Below are 20,220 nucleotides of genomic sequence, written 5' to 3'. Positions count from 1 at the left end.
CTTACAATGCTCATATGATAACTCTTTCTTCTGTGAATGTAGTATATTTCATTCACTGTTTTTTGTTTTACTATTTGTAACATCCTTGTCAGGTTTAAGTGTTAAGGTAACAGTTGCCTTATAGAATAACTTGGGGATTGTTTTCAGCCTATCTACTTTCTGGAATAGGTTATAATTGGTGTTGTTGTTCCATAAATGTTTTGAATAGTACCCCAGAGATTCCATCTGGGTCTGCATTTATAAGGAAAGCTTTTAATGAGTGATTCCATTTATTTTTAGATGTAGAACTTTTCAAACTTTCTATTTCTTCTGTTTTGGTACATTGAGTTTTGAGGAATTAGTGCATTTCATCTAAATTGTCACATTATATGAAAAAAGAATTGTTCATAAAATACTTTGCACTGTTCATTTTAATTTATTTGTCTGTAAGAACTGTGGTAATATTATTTTTATTCCAGATGTATTTGGTGTCAAATTTTATTAATTTTATATTCATTAATATGTCTGAAGGACCTCTTAAGTTTGGTTAAATTTTTCAGTTCCATAATTTCCATTGTATTCCTTTGTAACTCATCATCTTTTCATCTGTTTCATGCATATATTAACTCCACTATTTTAAGGTCTATGTCTGATAACTCCAATATCTGTTCCATTTTTGGGCCCATTTCTATTGAGTGTTGGTCACTCCTGGTAAGGTCTGATTGAATGAAATATTTTAAAACCTCTGAATGATGGTGTTTTCCCCAAAGTTAATTCCCTCTAGCTTATTGACATGCATTTTCAGGAGGGAAGGTCCTTTTAATACAATCAGAAAGTGAGATCTTATTTAAGGCTGGGTGGGATTTAGTCATTTTAAGGACTTCTCAATTTCCATATTGCCCGGGGTGTCACCTTTTGGTGTTCTCAGTTGGCAGCCACAGTTATTTGCCAGAGAGCCTACATCTGAACGTTTGCAGAACTCCAGTGTTTACTTTTCCAGCACTATGATACATTTGATAGTTCTGTAGAAATTTCGTGTTTGCTCTCCTCAACTCTAGGCTTGAATTCATGAATTGATGAGTACCCCAAGGGTAAAAGCAGCTTAAAATTTTAGATTCTTCTCACTTCCATTTTTCCAGGATCTTGGCCTCTCGAGTACTGTCTGCCTTGGGAGCCTTCAACTCAATTTTTATCTCATCAAAAGACTGAAAAAAATCCTCGTTTAGCTTCTCTGCCTTTTACAAGTCACTTTCTATACAGCTTTACCATCTTTCCTTCCTCATTTTATATGAGTAGCCAATGCCTTAAGGAGAAAATAGGAATAAATACCTCACCTCAGTGCCTTTTCCTTCTCTTTGGGATTTGAACTTTGAATTCCTTGACTTCAGATCTATTTTTTTTCTGCCTTTTATCCAGCTTTTTCATTGTTTTGAGGGGAAAGATTGGACCATTGCAAACTATTCCATCAGATCAGAAACAGAGCCCAGTTTAGCTTATGATTTCTTTTGAGATACATTCACATATCATACAATTATCCATGGTGTACAATCACCTGTCCACAGTACCATCATATAGTTGTGCATTTATCACCCCAGTCTATTTTTTTGAACATTTTCCTTATACCAGAAAAAGTAAAAATAAGAATAAAAAATAAAAGTAAAAAGGAACGCCCAAATCATTCCCCCCTCCCAACTTATTTTTCATTTAGTTTTTGACCCCATTTTTCTACTCATCCATCCATACACTGGATAAGGGAGTGAGATCCACAAGGCTTTCACAATCACACTGTCACCCCTTGTAAGCTACATTGTTATGCGATCGTCTTCAAGAGTCAAGGCTACTGGATTGCAGTTTGAGAGTTTCAGGTATTTACTCCTAGCTATTCCAATACATTAAAACCTAAAATGGGTTGTCTCTATAGTGCACAAGAATGTCCACCAGAGTTAGCTTATGATTTTAAGAATGAATTTAAAGAATCTTATGTGTGGAATGTTTTGCAGCCACAGATAGTATATAAATTTAACCTCTACAAATATTCCTGCATTAGAATTTCCAGGGTTAGCAAATTAAAAGCCCAGTTACCTTTGAATCTGAGGTAAATAACTTCTTTTTCATGAGAGGTACAAATATTGCATGGTACGTGCTGCACACTTAATTTTTATTCATTATTTATCTGAAATTCAGATTTGAATGGATACCCTGTATTTTATGGCAACCTTACCTCTTATACAAGGGTGGGTAAACAACAAAACATATTGCACATTATTGTATGAAATTTGAATGGAATAATAGGAAATACTAGAACTGTGAAAATAATACTTGGCCTTACTGACTTAATAAACTATAAGAAAGGAATAACATTGATTTGGTATCCTCATGGTCTAAAAAGGTAAAATATAGCACAGAAGTAGAATGCTTCAAGAAAAGTGCCTTAGCTGAATTGGAAAGACAAGAGAATATGACATAGGAGCTACCTAAACAAAATTAAGTATATATTAGATTTTAAGTCCACGTATTTGTTACTTAACAAAAGCAAGGTAAAAGTGAAGAATATTAAATTAGTTATCTTAGGGATACACTTGAAAAATTTAGAATATAGATGAAAAGACCATTGATTGAAGAGTGAGAGAATTGTAGATAACACAGAAAATGTACAGACAAATTGAAAATCTATAGGTCTTCCTGCAGGGCAAGGATGGAGAACATGAAAAAATGAAACAAAAACCCTATTCAAAAAGTTATTGAGTAATTTTTTTTTTTTCAGAGGCAGGGGTTGAAAACAATTTATTACATTCTAATATTCCAGGTAAAGACATTGATAAAAGACCCCCAGAAATATATCAGAGGTTTCCTATATATATGTATTTCATAAGAAATCATAAAATCACTGATAAATAAAATCCCTAAATGATTTAGCTGAAAAAAGTAGTTCCTACTGATTAACAAAAATCAGACTGAAATAAATATTTCACTATACTAAATTAAAAACAATGTTAGAGGGAGTCAATTGTACAAATTTAAGAGGGGAAAACAAAGTTGAGAACTTAAAGCCAAGTTTTCTCTCACTGTTTCCTTATGACCATGTGCATATATTGCTTTGATATAAATTTTAATGTTAATAATTATATTGAATGGCCAGATTCACCGTGTTTTTATTTTTCTTTTTACACTGAGAAATGCTAATTATTGCCTGTGCAGCCATCAGAGTTTCTCGACAAGTCTGCCTTTATGCTATCTTCCATTTAGGAGATAGGAATTTTTTTTTCTGAAGTATTCTCAAGAGTCTTTATGTCAAAACAATTTTATTTATATAAAAATGCATACACAATGTCAGTAAGGAAATAATCAAAGTGTAAAATATGGAGACATTTCAGTAGTTCCAAATTTTCCATGGTGAGTATGTATTAATGTTAAAATAAGAAATGAAACAAAATATTTGTTTTTTAAGTAGATACAATTTAGTATAAACCTCACCCTGAAACTCATGTAGCACAGCTACTCTGGAAGGATTAACATCAAGTTAATTCAGAAATTGCTGAAGGTTAGGACAATGAGTAATTCTTTTCGATTCTTCCTCTCTATTTTTCCATATGTTCAATGGGAGACTATATATAATTGTTATAATAAAGATTTACCCTTTTAAAAATTTGAAACTGATTGATAGTTTAGACATTGACTTATTAGCTGTTAATAAGTTGGGTGGGAAAAAATCATAAATATGAGGGTCATGTATGGAGCACTTATAAACCCAATACATAGCTCTTTGCTCTGTGTGTGTGTGTGTGTGTGTGTGTGTGTGTGTGTGTGTGTGTGTGTGTGTGTTTCTTTGATACCCAAATCAGTCCTGGAATTGCCACAATTAACACCAGGGCTTCTGACTCTGGAACCAACACTGTTCTGTTGGACTCATGGGTTGCCATTTATCCATTGCACCAACTGATGCTAAGTGAATTAATTGTGATGAACACACTGTGCAATGAACTTGTTACAGATGAGCCAAGTTTAAGAAAGGGGCTGATGTTTGCTGTGAAAGTCTCCTCCTAAACCAGGGCTTCTTTTTCAAACAGAGAAAAAGTGGCCCTGTCTTCTCCTGGCAAAGCAGGTGTTCTCATTGGCTACTGCCCACAGCAGGATGCCCTCGACGAGCTCCTGAGCGGTTGGGAACATCTCCATTATTACTGCAACCTCCGTGGGATTCCAAAGCAGTGCATCCCTGAGGTAAGCACTTCTTGGGATTTTCCAGAAAATGAGAAGACTCAGGAATGCACAGTGATCCCTTCTAGGTCCCAAGGCAGCACTCTTATCCTCTGCAGAGAAGGAATCATTTGCATCAGTTTTATTTATTCAAAGCTATTTTCCAATATGATTATAATGAAGGAACCATAATAAAATATATGTATGTTGTATTTATGTTATATATTTAAAATATATCTGTGTGAGGAAATGACATGATAGGGGTTAAAGCACAACTAAAATCATTTGTAACTTTGTATCCTCCCATTTTAATTCTCTTTAAAATGCCTTTTACATTTCCTGCACTATTAGCTCTTCAAGTTTATGAACAAACATCGTAAACTTTGTATCTCCAGGGCGTAGCCAGGAAGCGGGCATGGAGCATGTGTGGGATTTGGTGGGTTTTTGAAGCGATGACTTCCTGGTGAGTGGGGTTGACAGCTTCCTGCCTCAGTGCCTTTCTGGGGGTCATTCTTCTGAGAATGACAGTGTCAGAATCTGCATGACTCCCTCCTCACGGCTCCCCCCCGCCCCATCACTGTCTGTGAGAGGAGGGAGAAGGTGGATGAAGAGTGAGAAAGCAAGAGACAGCTGTCATTTCTTCCTTTTGCCAAGCAGTGGTCAGTGAAGTGGAGCAGACGACCCTGACTGACAGCTCAGAGGAAGTTCCAAATAGGACCTGGAATGGCAGTTGCTTAGGGCATAGTTTTACTTTTTCTACACCTCATTGTAGAGAATCAGAGGTGTTCCTTGAATTTCTGATGTCTGAAGTAGGAGCAAAAATAAGTGGCTTATCTGATGCATTTTCAATTTGATTCTGCAGGACTCTAGTCTGGGATGCACAGGAGACAAAATTAATAGCCGTCACCTTCACTGGTCCATGAAAATCCGTTCTCTGAGCTCTGTTTGTAATGCGTCCCCCTTCGTGTCTGATTTATGCTCTGTAGCTTTAAATGAAGCTAGGACAGAATCTCTCCTGTCATTGAAGGGGCCACTGGTCTTTTCATCTGCCTCCTGTTTTAATGAAGTAAAGATCTCTGACCACCCTGCAGGAGACCTGCTCATTGCAGGGTTAACCAGGGATTGCAAAGCCAGGTCTCATTGTTGGCCCAGTATTTATTGGTGTTTCTCTCTGTCAGCTCCGCCTTGTTAGTTTTTGATTAAAGAGGCAGGCACTTGACAAACACTGTAAGCTGGCCCCTTTGTTTTACAGGAGAAATGCTCTCTACAAAAAGGTTCTTGTTACTAAAGCAAGGCTTGGTGCTTTCTGAAATCCAGGGCAATTGCCGACTGATACTGGACCATCTTACAGCCTGGTTATTCTGAACTCCTCTATCAAGGAAGTTTATTTTAATGGTTTTCCAATTAGAAGCTGGCTTCATTTCTTTCATAAAACAGCAACTGATTTTTCAGACTATGTTACTATTTGCACAGAGGCTTCCAGTATGACAGATTACTTTTTCAGATGTTCCCAAAGAATTAGTGCCCTTTTTGACAAATTTTCCTCTCCTATAAACCTTGGGAATATTTTAATTATGGGAATATCCTCCCCTACCCTTTTCCAATCTGCTTACCACAACATGATCAGAAGGGATTGTTAGGAAATAACAGAAACCAGTAGTTTAAGTTCACATTTAAGTAGTTTCTGTGCTAGGCACTACATATTTCATGGCAACCACATGAGGTGGATATTATTATTCCCATTTTATAAACGGGGAAGCTGAGGGACCGAGAGGTTAGGTAACTTGCCCAAGTCGCATGGCTAGTATGTGGTGGGATTTATTTTTAAACCAGATAACCCAGCTACAGAGCACATTTTCCTAGTCAAGACACTCTCCTGCCACTTAGTTACATTCAAGTTGCTAGTTGTGTAAGAAAGAATTGTTAGTGCTATTAGCATCTCGATCTTTTTTTAAAAAATTTTATTGTGGTGACATAAATACAACACAAAATTTCCCATTTAAACCACTTTCATGTATTTAGTTCAGTGATATTATTTACTTTTACTATATAGTGCTACTGTGACTATCATTCATTTCCAAAACTTTTTCATCACCCCGAATTAAGCAATGACTCCCCGTCCCCTGTCCTTCAGCCCCTGTTAACCTCTAATCTACATTTTGCCTTTATTAATTTGCTTATTCTAGGTATTTCATCTATGTGGAATCACACAATATTTGTCATTTGGTGTCTGGCTTATAACACTCAGTATCTTGTTTTCAAGGTTCATCCATTTTTATAGCATGTATCAGAACTTCATTCCTTTTTGTGGCTGAATAATATTTCATTGTGTGGATGGACCACATTTTGCGTATCAATGTTCATAGCAGCATTATTCACAACAGTCAAAAGATGGAAGCAACCCAAGTGTCAATCTTATTTTTCATGCCCCTGGGGTGACTGAAGAAGTGGCTGCATCTGGGGTCTAAGGTGTGCTCCTCACCTGCAGTCCTTTATGACTTACGGCACATCTGCTGCTACTTGGGTTCTTTTTCTCCATGCTGCCATCTGCATTCATTTAACATGTGCAGCTGTGTTACCTCCACTGTGATTCTTGATGGAGACCCCTTTGTTCTTTGTTGGGGAGCTCCTTTCTACACCCTCTTTTCCCTCCCTCCATCCCTGAACCTGTGCCTGCACCCCCAGGGGCCTTAACTCATTTATGCTCCCAGCTTGCTGCTCTTTTCTATTTATAGTCATGTTTCTTGTTCTCCTAGTCCTCCAAAAGTTCGATTAGGTGAGGGGAAAAAAAGCCTCTTCATTGGGCTTGAATTTAGGCTTGGTGGGTTGATGTAGTGATTTTCAACTTTTCCCCATTGTTCACACCACACATTTGTGTACAATTTTTAAAAATGTACATAACAAGTACAGATTTGAGCCTGAAAGCAATGAATCTGGCCAACGAGTTTTATTTTAAGTTATAATACGGTGATTCAGGAGGTAGAGGTGGCAAGCTGTGCCGCTAGAGAAAATGTGTAGAAGAAGTCAATGATAGCAGATAATTTAAGGGTTAACATCATAGCCAAACAACCCAACACTACAAATTGGGACGAGGACTGGCTATTTCTGAATTTTATGTTCCCCTGGTATAGAGGAGGTAGAGCTCTTCAGCCATCTTATTTTTCAGGTAATACCTGCAAATTCCTCCCAACCCAAACCCCCTACTGTGTCTTGCTTTCCAGTCTCTTCTTTTCAGACTTGACTTTTATCCTGACGTTTTCTTCCATTCACAAGCAGTGATGTGCCTCACATCATAAGGAATTAGAAGTTATAAGACAGGAGGAGGGGAGGAGGAGGTAAAGACAAGAGTGAGGGTGAGAAGAAAGCCATTTTCATCTTGTGTCTTTAGTTCCTTTTTCCTATTCATCTATTTATTTTGTTCTTTAATCTCCTGGAAATTTTTGATGTGGCCATCAAATGTGCTAATAGAAAGCTTTTGACTTTGGAACCACACAGATGTCAAGCACTGGTGACATAAAAACAAATAAATCCTGATCTCTTGCTATAAGTATAGTTTCCAGAACTTTCCATGGGAAAAATGCCTAGCAGCAGAGAGGAATTCCATTGGTGTATGACATTTTGGGGTGAAGATAGTATTTTCCAGCCTATGCTTGTTGTTACGTTGACAACATAGAATTGCTGAGTGCAGGAAACACTGCAACAGAATACTTACTGAACTGTAGTCAGGTTTTTCACTTAAAGCATGACATTCAGAAAGCACATAATCAAACCCAATACATTTGTTCCTTTATATTCTGTAATCTTTCCTATGGTTATCAATCTAGGATTTGCAGCCGCCCAACATTTAACCTTTTGTGAAATTGGGAAAATTTGACATAGGCTTGACATTTGTTTCTAGTTTTCATAAAAATAAGCAACAGTAGTTTGTGAGGATTATTCAGAGGTTCTCTTATCCATAATCTATTTCAATAGAACCAGGTGCTTTTATTTTGTTTTATTTCATTTTTCTGTTTATCAACATTTGTTTATATATTGGTAGTCTTTGAATGAAATGGATTGGAGTGAAATACAAATTGCTTTCCGATACACACACGTTACATTTTCATTCTTTTCTTGTATATTCATGAATCTGAGAATAATCAAAAATATCATTTCCCAAGTTTGTCATTTTTGCTGGCCTCAGCCCAATTAATACTTAATCTTTCAGAAAGCTAAATCTTCCTGTGTCTGCATTCTCTTGGGTTCCTCTACATTCGTATGCACCAATGCCTCCTCTTCCAGGAAGCCCTCCGAGTTCCACTCCTTCATCTCTCATATGAATAGTCATCGGTGTACCATTCTTATACCTTCTTGGTAGGCCCTCTCTGAGGAAAACAGTGACCACAGTCTGTCATCTAACTCTTGCAATTGTCTCTTCGGCCCTATAGAACTTCCATTAATGTTTCATTTGCTTGCTTGTTTGAGTTGAACAATTTTTTGTTTATTTAAATTCATTTTTATTATTCAAATTATATTTATGAAATAATTAGGCCAAATGGAGCCATGAAGAAAAGACAGTTCATATAAAACAATCTGGAGAAGATGGCTTTACCGTTTTCAATAGGAAGGAACTACTGGTCTCAATTACTTTCATTGACAGATAGGAGATTCAACACTCTTATCTTCTGAAATCTTTTGGGCCTTGAAATCTGCATTTCTTTGAAGTATGTTACCTGACAACTAGACCAGTCCTTGAGCTTGTCAATTCACTTCCTGAATTATTTTGAGGCTGCACAAATAAAGCCATCGAGCAGTTTATAGTGGGAGTTTGTACAGGGAGGAATAATTACTGTGTCAGCTAATTTAAAATGTGAGGCCACAGAAGCGTGGCCAGTGCCTTCTGCTCCCTCTCAGAGCTGGATCTGTGCACCCAGCACCTCTGATCAGACCATTCGAGCTCATTATTCACCAGGAGTCAGTTGTATATCACCAAGTCTACTTAGGCCAGTCAACCTTGTTACTTTTAGTTATATATGCTTTTATTAAACATTGCAAAATTGATCAAATAGGAACCTACAGAGGGAGAAAGGCATTTCTTTGAAAATGACATAAAAAAGATTTTATGCAGGTGAGTTGCGTGTTTTGGTAATGGATAGTGGTGAAGGGAGCACAATATTGTGAATGTAATTAGCAGCACTGAAATATAGATCTGAATGTGATTAAAAGGGGAAATGTTACATTGTATATATGGTAACAGAATAAAAAATTAAAAAAAAAAATCCATGGAACTGCACTATATAAACAGTGAACCCTAAGTTAAACTATAGACTAGAGTTATAACAATGTGATTTTATCACCTGTAACAAAGATACCACACTAATGCAAAGTGTTAGTAATAGGGTGGTTTGTGGGAATCCTGTATTTTATGCTTCTGTAAACCCACAACTTCTCTAATAAAGCAAAGCAAAACAAAACAAAACAAAATTTGTTTTTGAATTAAAAGTGTGCAAAGCAACTGTGAGAGACAAAAAAATCATAAAAATCTCAACAGATTTTGCACTCATGAAATTGCTTCAACTGAGAAGCTTTTGATACATTTAAAGAAAGACAAACAGCGGAATTAGAGATGATGAATTAAGAGTGCAGTTTAGACTAGAAGGAGGATGGCTGTCAGTCATAAGCAGACCCCTGCAAGGTCCGGAGAAGCCGTAGGCCCTACATCCAAATCGAGACAAGAAAGGTATATTTATACATTTTAAGTTAAAATGTCAAAGTTACATAAATTCCCTTTTATTGTTTTCCTTACTTTTACTGACCTTTTTGGTGAAACATCCAACCAGTTTTCTGAGAGTAAAGGGCGTCTGCTGCAAATGTGTTTGGACTTTTCTTGCAGTGCCTTATTGAAACTGCCAAATTGTCACTTTAAAGCTTAGTCAATCTGTGCCAGGCCATCGCCCAAATAAATAGGATTTATTTTTCTATTCATTTGGTTATAAATTAATACCCATACCCTAATCAGTTTACATTTTTTTCTGCATTATCCTAATATTTTTAGAGATTCTTAATATTTCACTGTTATTATTTTAACTATTCCAATTTGTATGTATTTGTTTTTAAAATAGTATATACATTAGTTCAAAACTGTGTTGTATTATTTAGCTATTTAGGGCACACAGATATTAGTCCATCCTTACAGTCCTACAGAGTTTTTCTTTCTTCTCTTAAATTTGAATTGAGAGGGGATCTCAGAAAATTTGATTATTTGGTGATACATAATGAATAAATGTACATGAATACCCCTGTGGCCACAAAATTAAATAAAATGGTTTGCAAAAATTTTAAACTGTATCCAGAAATAAGCAAAAAAAAAAAATCTGTTTAATATTGGCCCTAATAGGAACTAACCCGGCACAGGAGACAGAACTGGAAACAGTGCAGTGCAAATTACAGTGGAAAGTGCTAAATAAAAGTGATGTAGAGACACATGTAATACACAAAAGAGAGAACAGTTATCTTCCTGGGGCTAAGAGAATGAACTGGGCCTTCAGGGATCTATGAGAAATGGACAGGTTGAAAGGTGGGGAAGAAAAGAATTTGTGACCATGCTTGAGGGACTTGGGGAGCAGTAAGAATCTCCTGTGTCCCGAGGGTATTTGTTTAGTAACGTGATCATATTCGTAACTTGATAAATGGTTCTCAGAAATTATGAATAAGAAAAATTCCCCTCCTCTTTCCTGCAGCTCCACCTAATTTACAAACTTAACTCCTGAGTGGGCAATTGCTAACAGTGGTTTCTTTATGTAAAATGGGATATTTGCTTCCTTGAATTAGTATTGAAAACCCTCTCCTTATACCTTTCTTCCAGGTGGCCGGGGACCTCGTGAAGCACCTGCACCTGGAAGCCCATGCTGACAAACTTGTCGGCACCTACAGTGGGGGAACCAAGAGGAAACTCTCTACAGCCCTGGCCTTGGTGGGGAAACCTCAGATTCTCTTACTGGTGAGCAGAAGATACATCCACCATATGCTGTGCCTTGACATTAGATTCCCATTGCGTATGTCTTTGTTAACTTACTTTAATCTATCAGAAGTAACTTCAAAATAAGCTGTTTTGGCCTAAGTCTACATTTCCCAAATATAACATAAAATATCATTGAGACTTTACAGAAATACAAAAATTATCTTTTGATAGATTCACTTTTGTTTCTCAAACTGAAAATTAAATGGAACATTGTTCTAGTTTGCTAATGCTGCCGGAATGCAAAACACCAGAGATGGATTGGCTTTTATAAAAGGGGGTTTATTTGGTTACACAGTTACAGTCTTAAGGCCATAAAGTGTCCAAGGTAACACATCAGCAATTGGGTACCTTCACTGGAGAATGGCCAATGGCGTCCGGAAAACCTCAGTTAGCTGGGAAGGCATGTGGTTGGTGTCTGCTCCAAAGTTATGGTTTCAAAAAAATGGCTTTCTCCCAGGACGCTCCTCTCTAGGCTGCAGTTCCTCAAAAATGTCACTCTCAGTTGCACTTGGGGTATTCATCCTCTCTCAGCTTCTCCGGAGCAAAAGTCTGCTTTCAATGGCTGTCTTCAAACTATCTCTCATCTGCAGCTCCTGTGCTTTCTTCGAAGTGTCCCTCTTGGCTGTAGCTCCTCTTCAAAACATCACTCTCAGCTGCACTGAGTTCCCTCCACTGATCAAGGCCCACCCTGAATGGGTGGGGTCATGCCTCCATGGAAATATCTCATCAGAGTTATCACCTACAGTTGGGTGGGGTGCATTTCCATGCAAATAACCTAATCCAAAGGTTCCAACTTAATCCCCACTAATATGTCTGCCCCACAAGATTGCATCAAAGAATATGGCTTTTTCTGGGGGACATAATACATTCAAACTAGCACAAACATCAACATTTGAAATAGTGTTTTAAAAAAAATCAGAATTTTCCTGTAATCTGAAAACCAATATATGTTTTTTTCTCTAGCATATTGGTTTTATGTCTTTTTCTACCTGCATGTGCATGTTTATCATAGGGGTAGTGACAGCACACACCCATGATGAGTCCTGAGGATAGGGCTGGGGGGGGGGATGCATATGGTGGGGAGAGGAGGGCCATCCAACAAGAGAGCAGAGTACTCACACTGGTCCCCAGACAAGGCAGTCAGTGACCTATTTGGGAACTGTAATTAATTCAATTTGACTGGATCAAAGGTTTAACTGAAGGGGGTGATTCTCAAGAAAGAGAGCCAATTGTCTCATTTTATCAAAAACGGCTAAAACTATAAATAAATGCCATTCAAACTATAAACAGTCATTGTTGGTGTGCCATATGCTGTATTCTTATCACTAGAGTGTATCCCACGGCTTCACACTGGTTGAAAGTCTGAGGAGCATTGAAAAGCTCAGAAACAAAGCAGATGTGTTTGTGCGTGTGTGTGTTTTCCTATCCCTGTTCATTAAATCAAGACAACATGGGAGCGGGAGAGTTTATTGGGGTTCCAGAGTCCTGGGTTGGAGACAAGGTCCCATCATTTACTGGTCAACTTCTGGAATCTGACATACATATTCCTTTTCCTTGCACTGAGCTTACTTTTTCTCAGCTTCAAGCCTTTTCCTTAATTTCGTATTCTGGAACCTGACAATAAGAACTAAAATGTGCACACTTCTGCAGTTTACAAATTTCATTTTCCTTCTAACAAGAGGAGGCAGGCTTGTATTGAAGAGTTAACAAGACAAGTGTGTTCATTGCCTTCAGCAGCAGAACTTCCCCCTGCCCAGCATTGCACAGTCAATCTCTGAGGACTTCCAGCCCCTTACGTTCTTCCTTGACACACTTGAACTCACTCTGCTCTGGCATAGAAGGTGGGGACCCTTGAGTCAGACTTGAGCTTTTCTCTGTGTGCTCCTACTCATCTGAAAACAGTCCTGATAATAGTGTGTCTAATGTAGCCATTGGAAGCAGATAATGAAATAATCCACATTAAGCATCTAGCTCAGTGTCTGACCCGTTGTAAGTCCACAATTAACATTAGTGCATGTGATGATGATGAATGTTCAAAGTATCTGGTTAAGGAGACGCATTTGAGGGCCGTCACAGTTCTCCACAGAGAGAAGTGGTTCTCAAAGCCGACACCAAGGTGGGAATAAGGAAAATTTAGAATTGCATGTCATAATATCATTCATTTATTTATTTATTTTTATAAATATGTTTATCACATGTCATTTGATTTGCAGAGAAGACCAGATGCTTTGTGTTCTTGTCCAGTGTGATTTTTTTTTCATTTCCCTTCTGTTTCTTTGTGGGAGTTGATCACCTAAGCTCTTAAGAAAAATGTGCTTAGTACACCCTGCCTACAAAAAGTACAGAAATATATCATACAGTTCTATCAGAAATGGTTCAAATAAGAAGTGCTTTGGTGTTCCTTGAAGGAGACAACTTGGGCTTCCAAGACATTTCAGGTTGTTTGCTGTTGCTGAAAAAGTAAAGTTTTTCTGCTATAATATGTCTTTCTAGGGTGTATCAGTCTGAAATTTCAGATAGGTTAAAGATGCATTTTAAAAACATCAAGTTTGGCCTACCCAACCAGATCCCAAAGGCAAACTAAACTGATGTTAAGATGCATCCTAATTTGTTGAGTGCAATGCAGGATGTCTCAAGGAACTTTGCTTAGTAGAGCCAGTGGGCCAGGATCTGACCTCCTGTGTTTTCTCCTGCAGGATGAGCCCAGCTCCGGGATGGATCCCTGCTCTAAGCGGTACCTGTGGAAAACAATCACACAAGAGGTTCAGGAGGGTTGTGCTGCAGTGCTGACCTCCCACAGGTGTGTGTCATCCCCTGACTCTGATTACTTCTTGAGCCAGACTGAAGAGCAGTCAACAGTTCCTGAGTGTGCTCAGGGCGAGACACAGTGCTGAGGTCTTCAGACTTCATCTTGGCAAGATTTGGACACTGAAATGATAAGGGTGAAAGAATGCATCTGAGGCCAGCCTACAAACGGATAGCAGAGCTAAAATTTGAACCTGGTGGTCTAGATCCAGAGCCCGCATTCTTATCCAGTCCACTGTCACTTCTCGAGGCTCAGTGCTAGACTACCTTTTTTCTGAAGTGATGTGATGTTTCAGCTCATCTATAACCAAGGCCTCTCAATCCCAGAAGGTAGAATTCACTAAAATGAAAACTTAACAGGCTTTTGAATTTAGTCTAATATTTCTTTCATCATAGAAATAATTTTTAATTAGACTTGAAAATCATTGGTTCTTTTTGAACTTTAATAAATGCTACACTGTTCTAGGCTACACAGCAATACATATATGAGCTTCCATGAAACCCACTAACAGGGAGTGAGCAATATAATTGGCTAAGGTAAATTTAATGGAGATCAGACTTTAAAGTTTAGACTTGTTTCCTTCCCGTGCTTAAGTAAAATATGCTGTGAGTTCAATGTCAAGGACTGCTAAGGATCTGAGATTGCATCCTACTTGCAAGTGAACAAATTTAGCTTGCCACAGTTTAAGGGATGCTGACAGAAGGCATGAGACTCTTGGGTCAGAGATGAGAGACTATTCCTCACAATAGCAATAGCAGCCAGAGTGTCAGCATGATTGCATTGCATTGGCTCCCAGGATGCATAGATGGGTGCTTACACACACAAGAGAGGACACTGAGCCTGGGCAAACCATCAGCTTCTTGTTGAAGGGGGAGATACCACCTCATTCTTTAAGGTTGCTCACTGCAAACACAGCATTGAGAAGTGGCCCAGGTAAAGAGCCACTGAGGTCTTGAATTCTTGGCATTCTGAAGACCTAAGAGACTCATGGAGGAAAGTTTCCCAACCAAACCTTCACAGGTTGTTGTAATTTTTTTTTTACTAGATTTCAGAGTTCTGTAGCTGTTGATTTTGCCAGGTTTTGCGAGCTTATTAGTTGCTTTTGTGAATGGATGCAGCCCTGGAGTCCCTGACTCTTCCATTTTCTATTACATCTCTTTTGACTGCCGCCTTCTACACTAAATCAATAGTTTTAAGTGTACTGTTTTTTTATTTTAATTATAACTATTTTCTAGTTATTTTCTTAGTGGTTGGTCTAGGGATTACAATATACATCCTAATTTATCAGATTAATACTAACTTAATTTCAGTAGACTATAGAAACTTTGCTCCAATAGGGCTCCATTCCCTCCCTCCTTCTTTGTATTATTATTATCATATACAATGTATTTTCTTGTTATATACCTAAGAAAAGAGTGTTATAATTTTTTATTTGTAAAATATTATATCTTTTAAAGTCAGAAAAGAAATAAAAATATATGTATCTGTAAGGTTTTATGTATTTTCCCATATAATTGGTATTTATGGTGCTCATTGTCCATGTGGATTTGAGTGAACATCTAGGGCCATTTCCTCTCAGCCTGAAGGAATAATTTTAGCATTTTTGTAAAGTGGATCTGTTAGTGAGGAATTCTCTCGAATTTTGTTTATCTGAGAATGCCATTGCTTCACCTTCCTTTTTGAATAAATGTCATGTTAGATATAACATTCTTGAAAACTCACTTATTCTTTTCTTTTAGCTCATTGAATATGTCATCCCTCTGCCTTCTCACCTCCATTGCTTCTTACAAGAAGTTGGGCATTAATCGTATTGATGCTTTCTTGTACCTACTGAGCCATTTATTCCTTGCTACTCTCAAGATTTTCTCTTTATATTTGGCTTTCAACAGTTTGGTTTTAATGTGTGTATATGTGGATCTATTTGTATTTATCCTGCTGGGATTCATGGAGATTCTTATATGTGAAGATTAAAGTTTTTCATTAAATGTTGAAAATTTCCAGTTATTATTTCCTCAAATATTTTTTCTGGCCTGTTCTATCTCTCCTCTCCATTGCATGTACATTGGAACTCTTAATGGTGCACCACAGGTCTTGGAATTACTGTTCATTTTTCTTCAACCCTCTCTTTTTTACTATTTCTCAAATTGTGCAATCTCTCTTGAGCTGTCTTCAAGTTCACTGACTTTTTCCTTCCCTCTCTAAACTGCTGTTGAGACCCTTTAGTGAATTTTTCATTTTATTAATTATACTTTTCAAATACAGAATTTCCAGTTGGTTCTTTTTTATAATACCTGCCTTATTCTCCCAAATCTCTGTTTGTTAATACTTTAATTTTTTAAACATTATTTCTTTTAGTTCCTTGAATGTATTTACAGCAGCTCTTTTGAAGACTTTTTATGCTAAATCCAACATTTAGGTACTCTTAGAAAATGTTTCTATTGATTTCTTTCTCCCACAGGTATGGGTCGTGCTTTCCTGTTTTGTAGCATGCTTTTAATTTTTTGTTGAGAACTGCAATTTTAGATAATGAATTGCAGTAGTTCTGGGTTCTGAATTTCCTCTTGTTCTAGGTTCCTAGGCTGCTCAAGCAAAATTCCATGAAATGGGTCATGTTAAACAATTGGAATTTATTTGCTTATGGTTTGAGGCTGGTAAGATTCCCAATCAAGGTGTCATCAGGCAATGCTTTCTTCCCAAAGCTTCTGATATTCTGGGGGCTGGCTGCTGGTGATCCTTGGTTTTTAGTTTGTCACATGGCAAGGCATATTGGGGCTGTCTCCTGGCCTCTCTTTTCTCTTCCATATTCTTTCGTTGTTCATGGTCTTGCTTCCTGTGGCTTTCTTTCCATCTTTCTGAATTTTACTTCACTGTAAAATTGTTTATCTTGGACATAATATATGCTACATGAAATTAGGAGCACCCTACTTAAGAAGTCAAGCCCTCCATCTTGAGGCTTGCTCCTGTAAAACTTATAGCTATAAAAAGGAGGCTAAGGCTTCCTATATATATAAAAAAATAATAATAATAATAAAGGATGTACTTACAAGGGGTTTGCACCCACAGGAGTGGATTAAGAACAAGTTTTTCTGGGATACATATAGCTTCAAGCCATCACACCTATGTATGTTATTGTTACCAGTGTTTTTGTTTGTTCATTTTGCATGTTTGTTTGTTGATTTGTTTCTTTGCTCGGACTGAATCTGTGAAATCACTCATCCCTCTTCCCTACAATAAGTAGCTGTTGATGCCTTTGTTCAGTTTTATTTATTTTTTTTAATTTTGTTTTCATTGTTAATCCTTTTTTCTTCAGAGTTACCCAGTTTTTGCATAGGCTGGTTATCAGCAATTGTGCAGATGTTGTGTCAACTACCTCAAGCCAACAAAGTTTCTGTCTTCTGCAAATGGATCTGTGTGTGGATGGGGAAATACGTTCAAAGTTCAGGACCTTTCCAACCTGCCTCTACTATTTGTTTTTTTGTGTTTCCTATATGCATATAGCTAGCTTCTGGGTCAGCAAGGAGTGTGCGACTGGCTTGGGCCCTCTCTGGTCTCTACTGCACATGTAGAGAATAGGGAACCTCAGCCAGGTATAGGCTTGCCACACCACACAGTTCCAGGCTAAGGGAGCCCACTTCAGGCAAGATGCTAGAGTTGCTGTCCCTCCCTATTTACCTGGATCTAAGATTGTAATGTACATTGACAATATCACTGGGCATGGGCATTGCCCAGTCATCCAAGTTGAGTGCTCCCCTTTCAAATGTGGCAGAGAAGATGTTAATCCTCATGGCCTCACCTACCTGCAAGTATCTGGGGAGGATGGGAGAAAGCCATGGCTGGAAGGCCACCGATTGCCACTCTTCTCATTCTATTTCAGCAGTTTGTTAACCATGAATGCTTCTCAGACTGTTTTATGCCCTCAGCTAATGCCAAAGTGCTGAAATGGTTGTGTTTGTCAATTTTGTCCAGCTTCACAGTTGCTTTTGGGGAAAGAATTTGCCTTTTCTTTTAACTTGGTCGTAGCCTTTTTGTAAGAGAAATTGTTGAAAATGAATTAAATTTAATAACTTCTGTACTTTATCATAATATATGATATATATTCATATATATATATATGTTCTTGCTTAAAATGATCCGTTTGCTTTGCCAATTCCAGAAATACTCCGCATTCCTATATTCATTCTGTTGGTATTTGTTAAGTCCTTATGTTCATACTGAGATTGTAAGATTGTATAAATGGTGTCACATTAAAAATTCCTTTTAATTCCCACATAACATGCAATTATTGCAGGAAGTTCTCAGAAAGACCGCATATCACTACCATTTCTCTTTTATGTCCTGCTTTTCATTTGGTTCACACTAACAATATAACTTAATTTCCATAAATCTGTCCATATTCATGTAATATAAAGATGTAAATAACTGGCCCTTAATGAAGTGCAGGGCAGCCTGTGATTGATTCCATGAGTTCAAAAAATCATCCTCTAGCTGGGAAGAAGTCTTCAAATTGGGCATTTTCCTATTAACTATGAGTTTATCTCTCTGACTCTTCCTCATTACCCTTGAGGATGATGGTGAAAGCATGGGGCAGAAAGTTAGGGCAGCAACTTTGTGTATCACTTTACTAACAGGAATGAAAATTAATTCAATCAAGAATGACCAGATCATCTTCTTTACCATTCTCAGATCACATCTGTATTTAAGGTAGTAATGTTGATTCTGGGCTGTCTTATTTTGTTCTATTGACCTGCCTTATAATTCTTTAGAGTATCACCTTGTTTAATTTTCCTAGCTGTATGACAAACCTTAATGTTTGCTGGAGCAAGTCTCTCACTTACTCTTCTAGTTCTATGTTTGTTTTCTTTTCACTAAGTAATTTTAAAGATATGCTTTAAAATCATTGTCAATTTTCCCATGGGGGTAAGAAACATAACCTTTTGATTGTTATTATACTATATCAATATTATAATTTAACAATATAATTATAAATTACAAATACTTATTGTTTATCTGAATACCATTAAATTTTATTAGAATATAGATTATAATTACAAATTATGATATTTTGTACTATATTTTGTATCATGTTTTATATTAGACTGTATTTTGTATTTTTATTTTATATATAATTTATTGCTTGTATTTTATATTTAAATTTATGTTATTCTATTATTTTGTATCACAATAATTTCATAATATGCCATAATAATTTTCCCATTTATAAATATCCTGTCCATCCTTTTGGGATTTTGATACATCTTCATTGATTCAAGGTTTCATTTATGCCCGTTAGTAAAGATTTCTTCTTTTCATAAGACTTTCACATATTTTGTTAAGGCTATTCTTGTCTACCTTGCATTTTTGCTCTGTTACTGAAACACTCAGTCCTATGTATTTTATAACTATTCTTCCTGGTATATGGAAATGCTAATGACTTTTTTGTTAATTGTATAATTGATCACTTAATCAAATCAATTCTGCAAGTGCTTTAGTTGGTTTTCAGGAGGTTTCCATGTAGAAATTTAAATGAATTGCAAACAGTAGTATTTTTTTAGTCTACTTTTTATTTTTAAAATCTGGTTAACTCTTATATCTTTGGACATGGCTTGTTTTATCTGTCCCGTTTCTTTCCCCCAGCATGGAGGAGTGTGAAGCCCTCTGCACGAGACTTGCCATAATGGTCAATGGCAGTTTCAAGTGTCTTGGTTCTCCTCAGCACATCAAAAATAGGTATGTTGCATTTCTCTCTTCTTTTAAATGATTCCTATAAAATCAATACATGATGCTGTGTTACAATAGGAGACGCATTAGGGAAATTATAGACTGTTACCACGTTGCATAGAATGGGAGATGCAGGCCCTGAGATCAAGTTAGGGAGTGTGTTTAAAATACCATAACTAGTAAATCAAAGATACAGCATTTTTTTCCCATCGCATTTTGCTTTATTCCTTCCAGGGGAATATTATACCCTCCTTGTAATAAGGCTTAAATTTAGATCGGGGATACGATTATAGAGTCAAGATGAAGAGACATTAAAAAGTCCTGTGTACATGCAACCTTATGAAAAGTGTGTGCTGATTTGTGATTCATTCCACAGTGAATTGGGGAACCCATTTTACTGTACCTAATGCTATACTTTAAAAGTGATATCTTTTAATTTGAGAGGGTAGAATGTTTATTGTTGTTGTTTTTCATTTGGACTTCATAAATAACTAGTGAAAGCCTGAAGATGTTTTTCCTATGC

At 37.1% G+C, this 20,220-nt stretch overlaps 1 protein-coding gene across 1 annotated transcript in view; it reads left to right on the top strand.

Annotated features, from left to right (window-relative positions):
* The window catches only part of ABCA13 (ATP binding cassette subfamily A member 13), a 453,377-nt gene that overhangs the window by 392,359 nt on the left and 40,798 nt on the right, over positions 1 to 20,220 (top strand). Inside the window, exons 55-58 of the mRNA XM_037837193.1 lie at positions 4,047 to 4,197; positions 11,018 to 11,152; positions 13,870 to 13,973; positions 19,614 to 19,706. Coding sequence (XP_037693121.1) covers positions 4,047 to 4,197; positions 11,018 to 11,152; positions 13,870 to 13,973; positions 19,614 to 19,706 — 483 coding nt within the window. The remainder of the gene's footprint in view (positions 1 to 4,046; positions 4,198 to 11,017; positions 11,153 to 13,869; positions 13,974 to 19,613; positions 19,707 to 20,220) is intronic.

The sequence above is a fragment of the Choloepus didactylus genome, chromosome 5 (genome assembly GCF_015220235.1).
Source record: "Choloepus didactylus isolate mChoDid1 chromosome 5, mChoDid1.pri, whole genome shotgun sequence".
NCBI lineage: Eukaryota > Metazoa > Chordata > Mammalia > Pilosa > Megalonychidae > Choloepus > Choloepus didactylus.
This window is presented reverse-complemented; position numbering and strand designations above follow the sequence as displayed.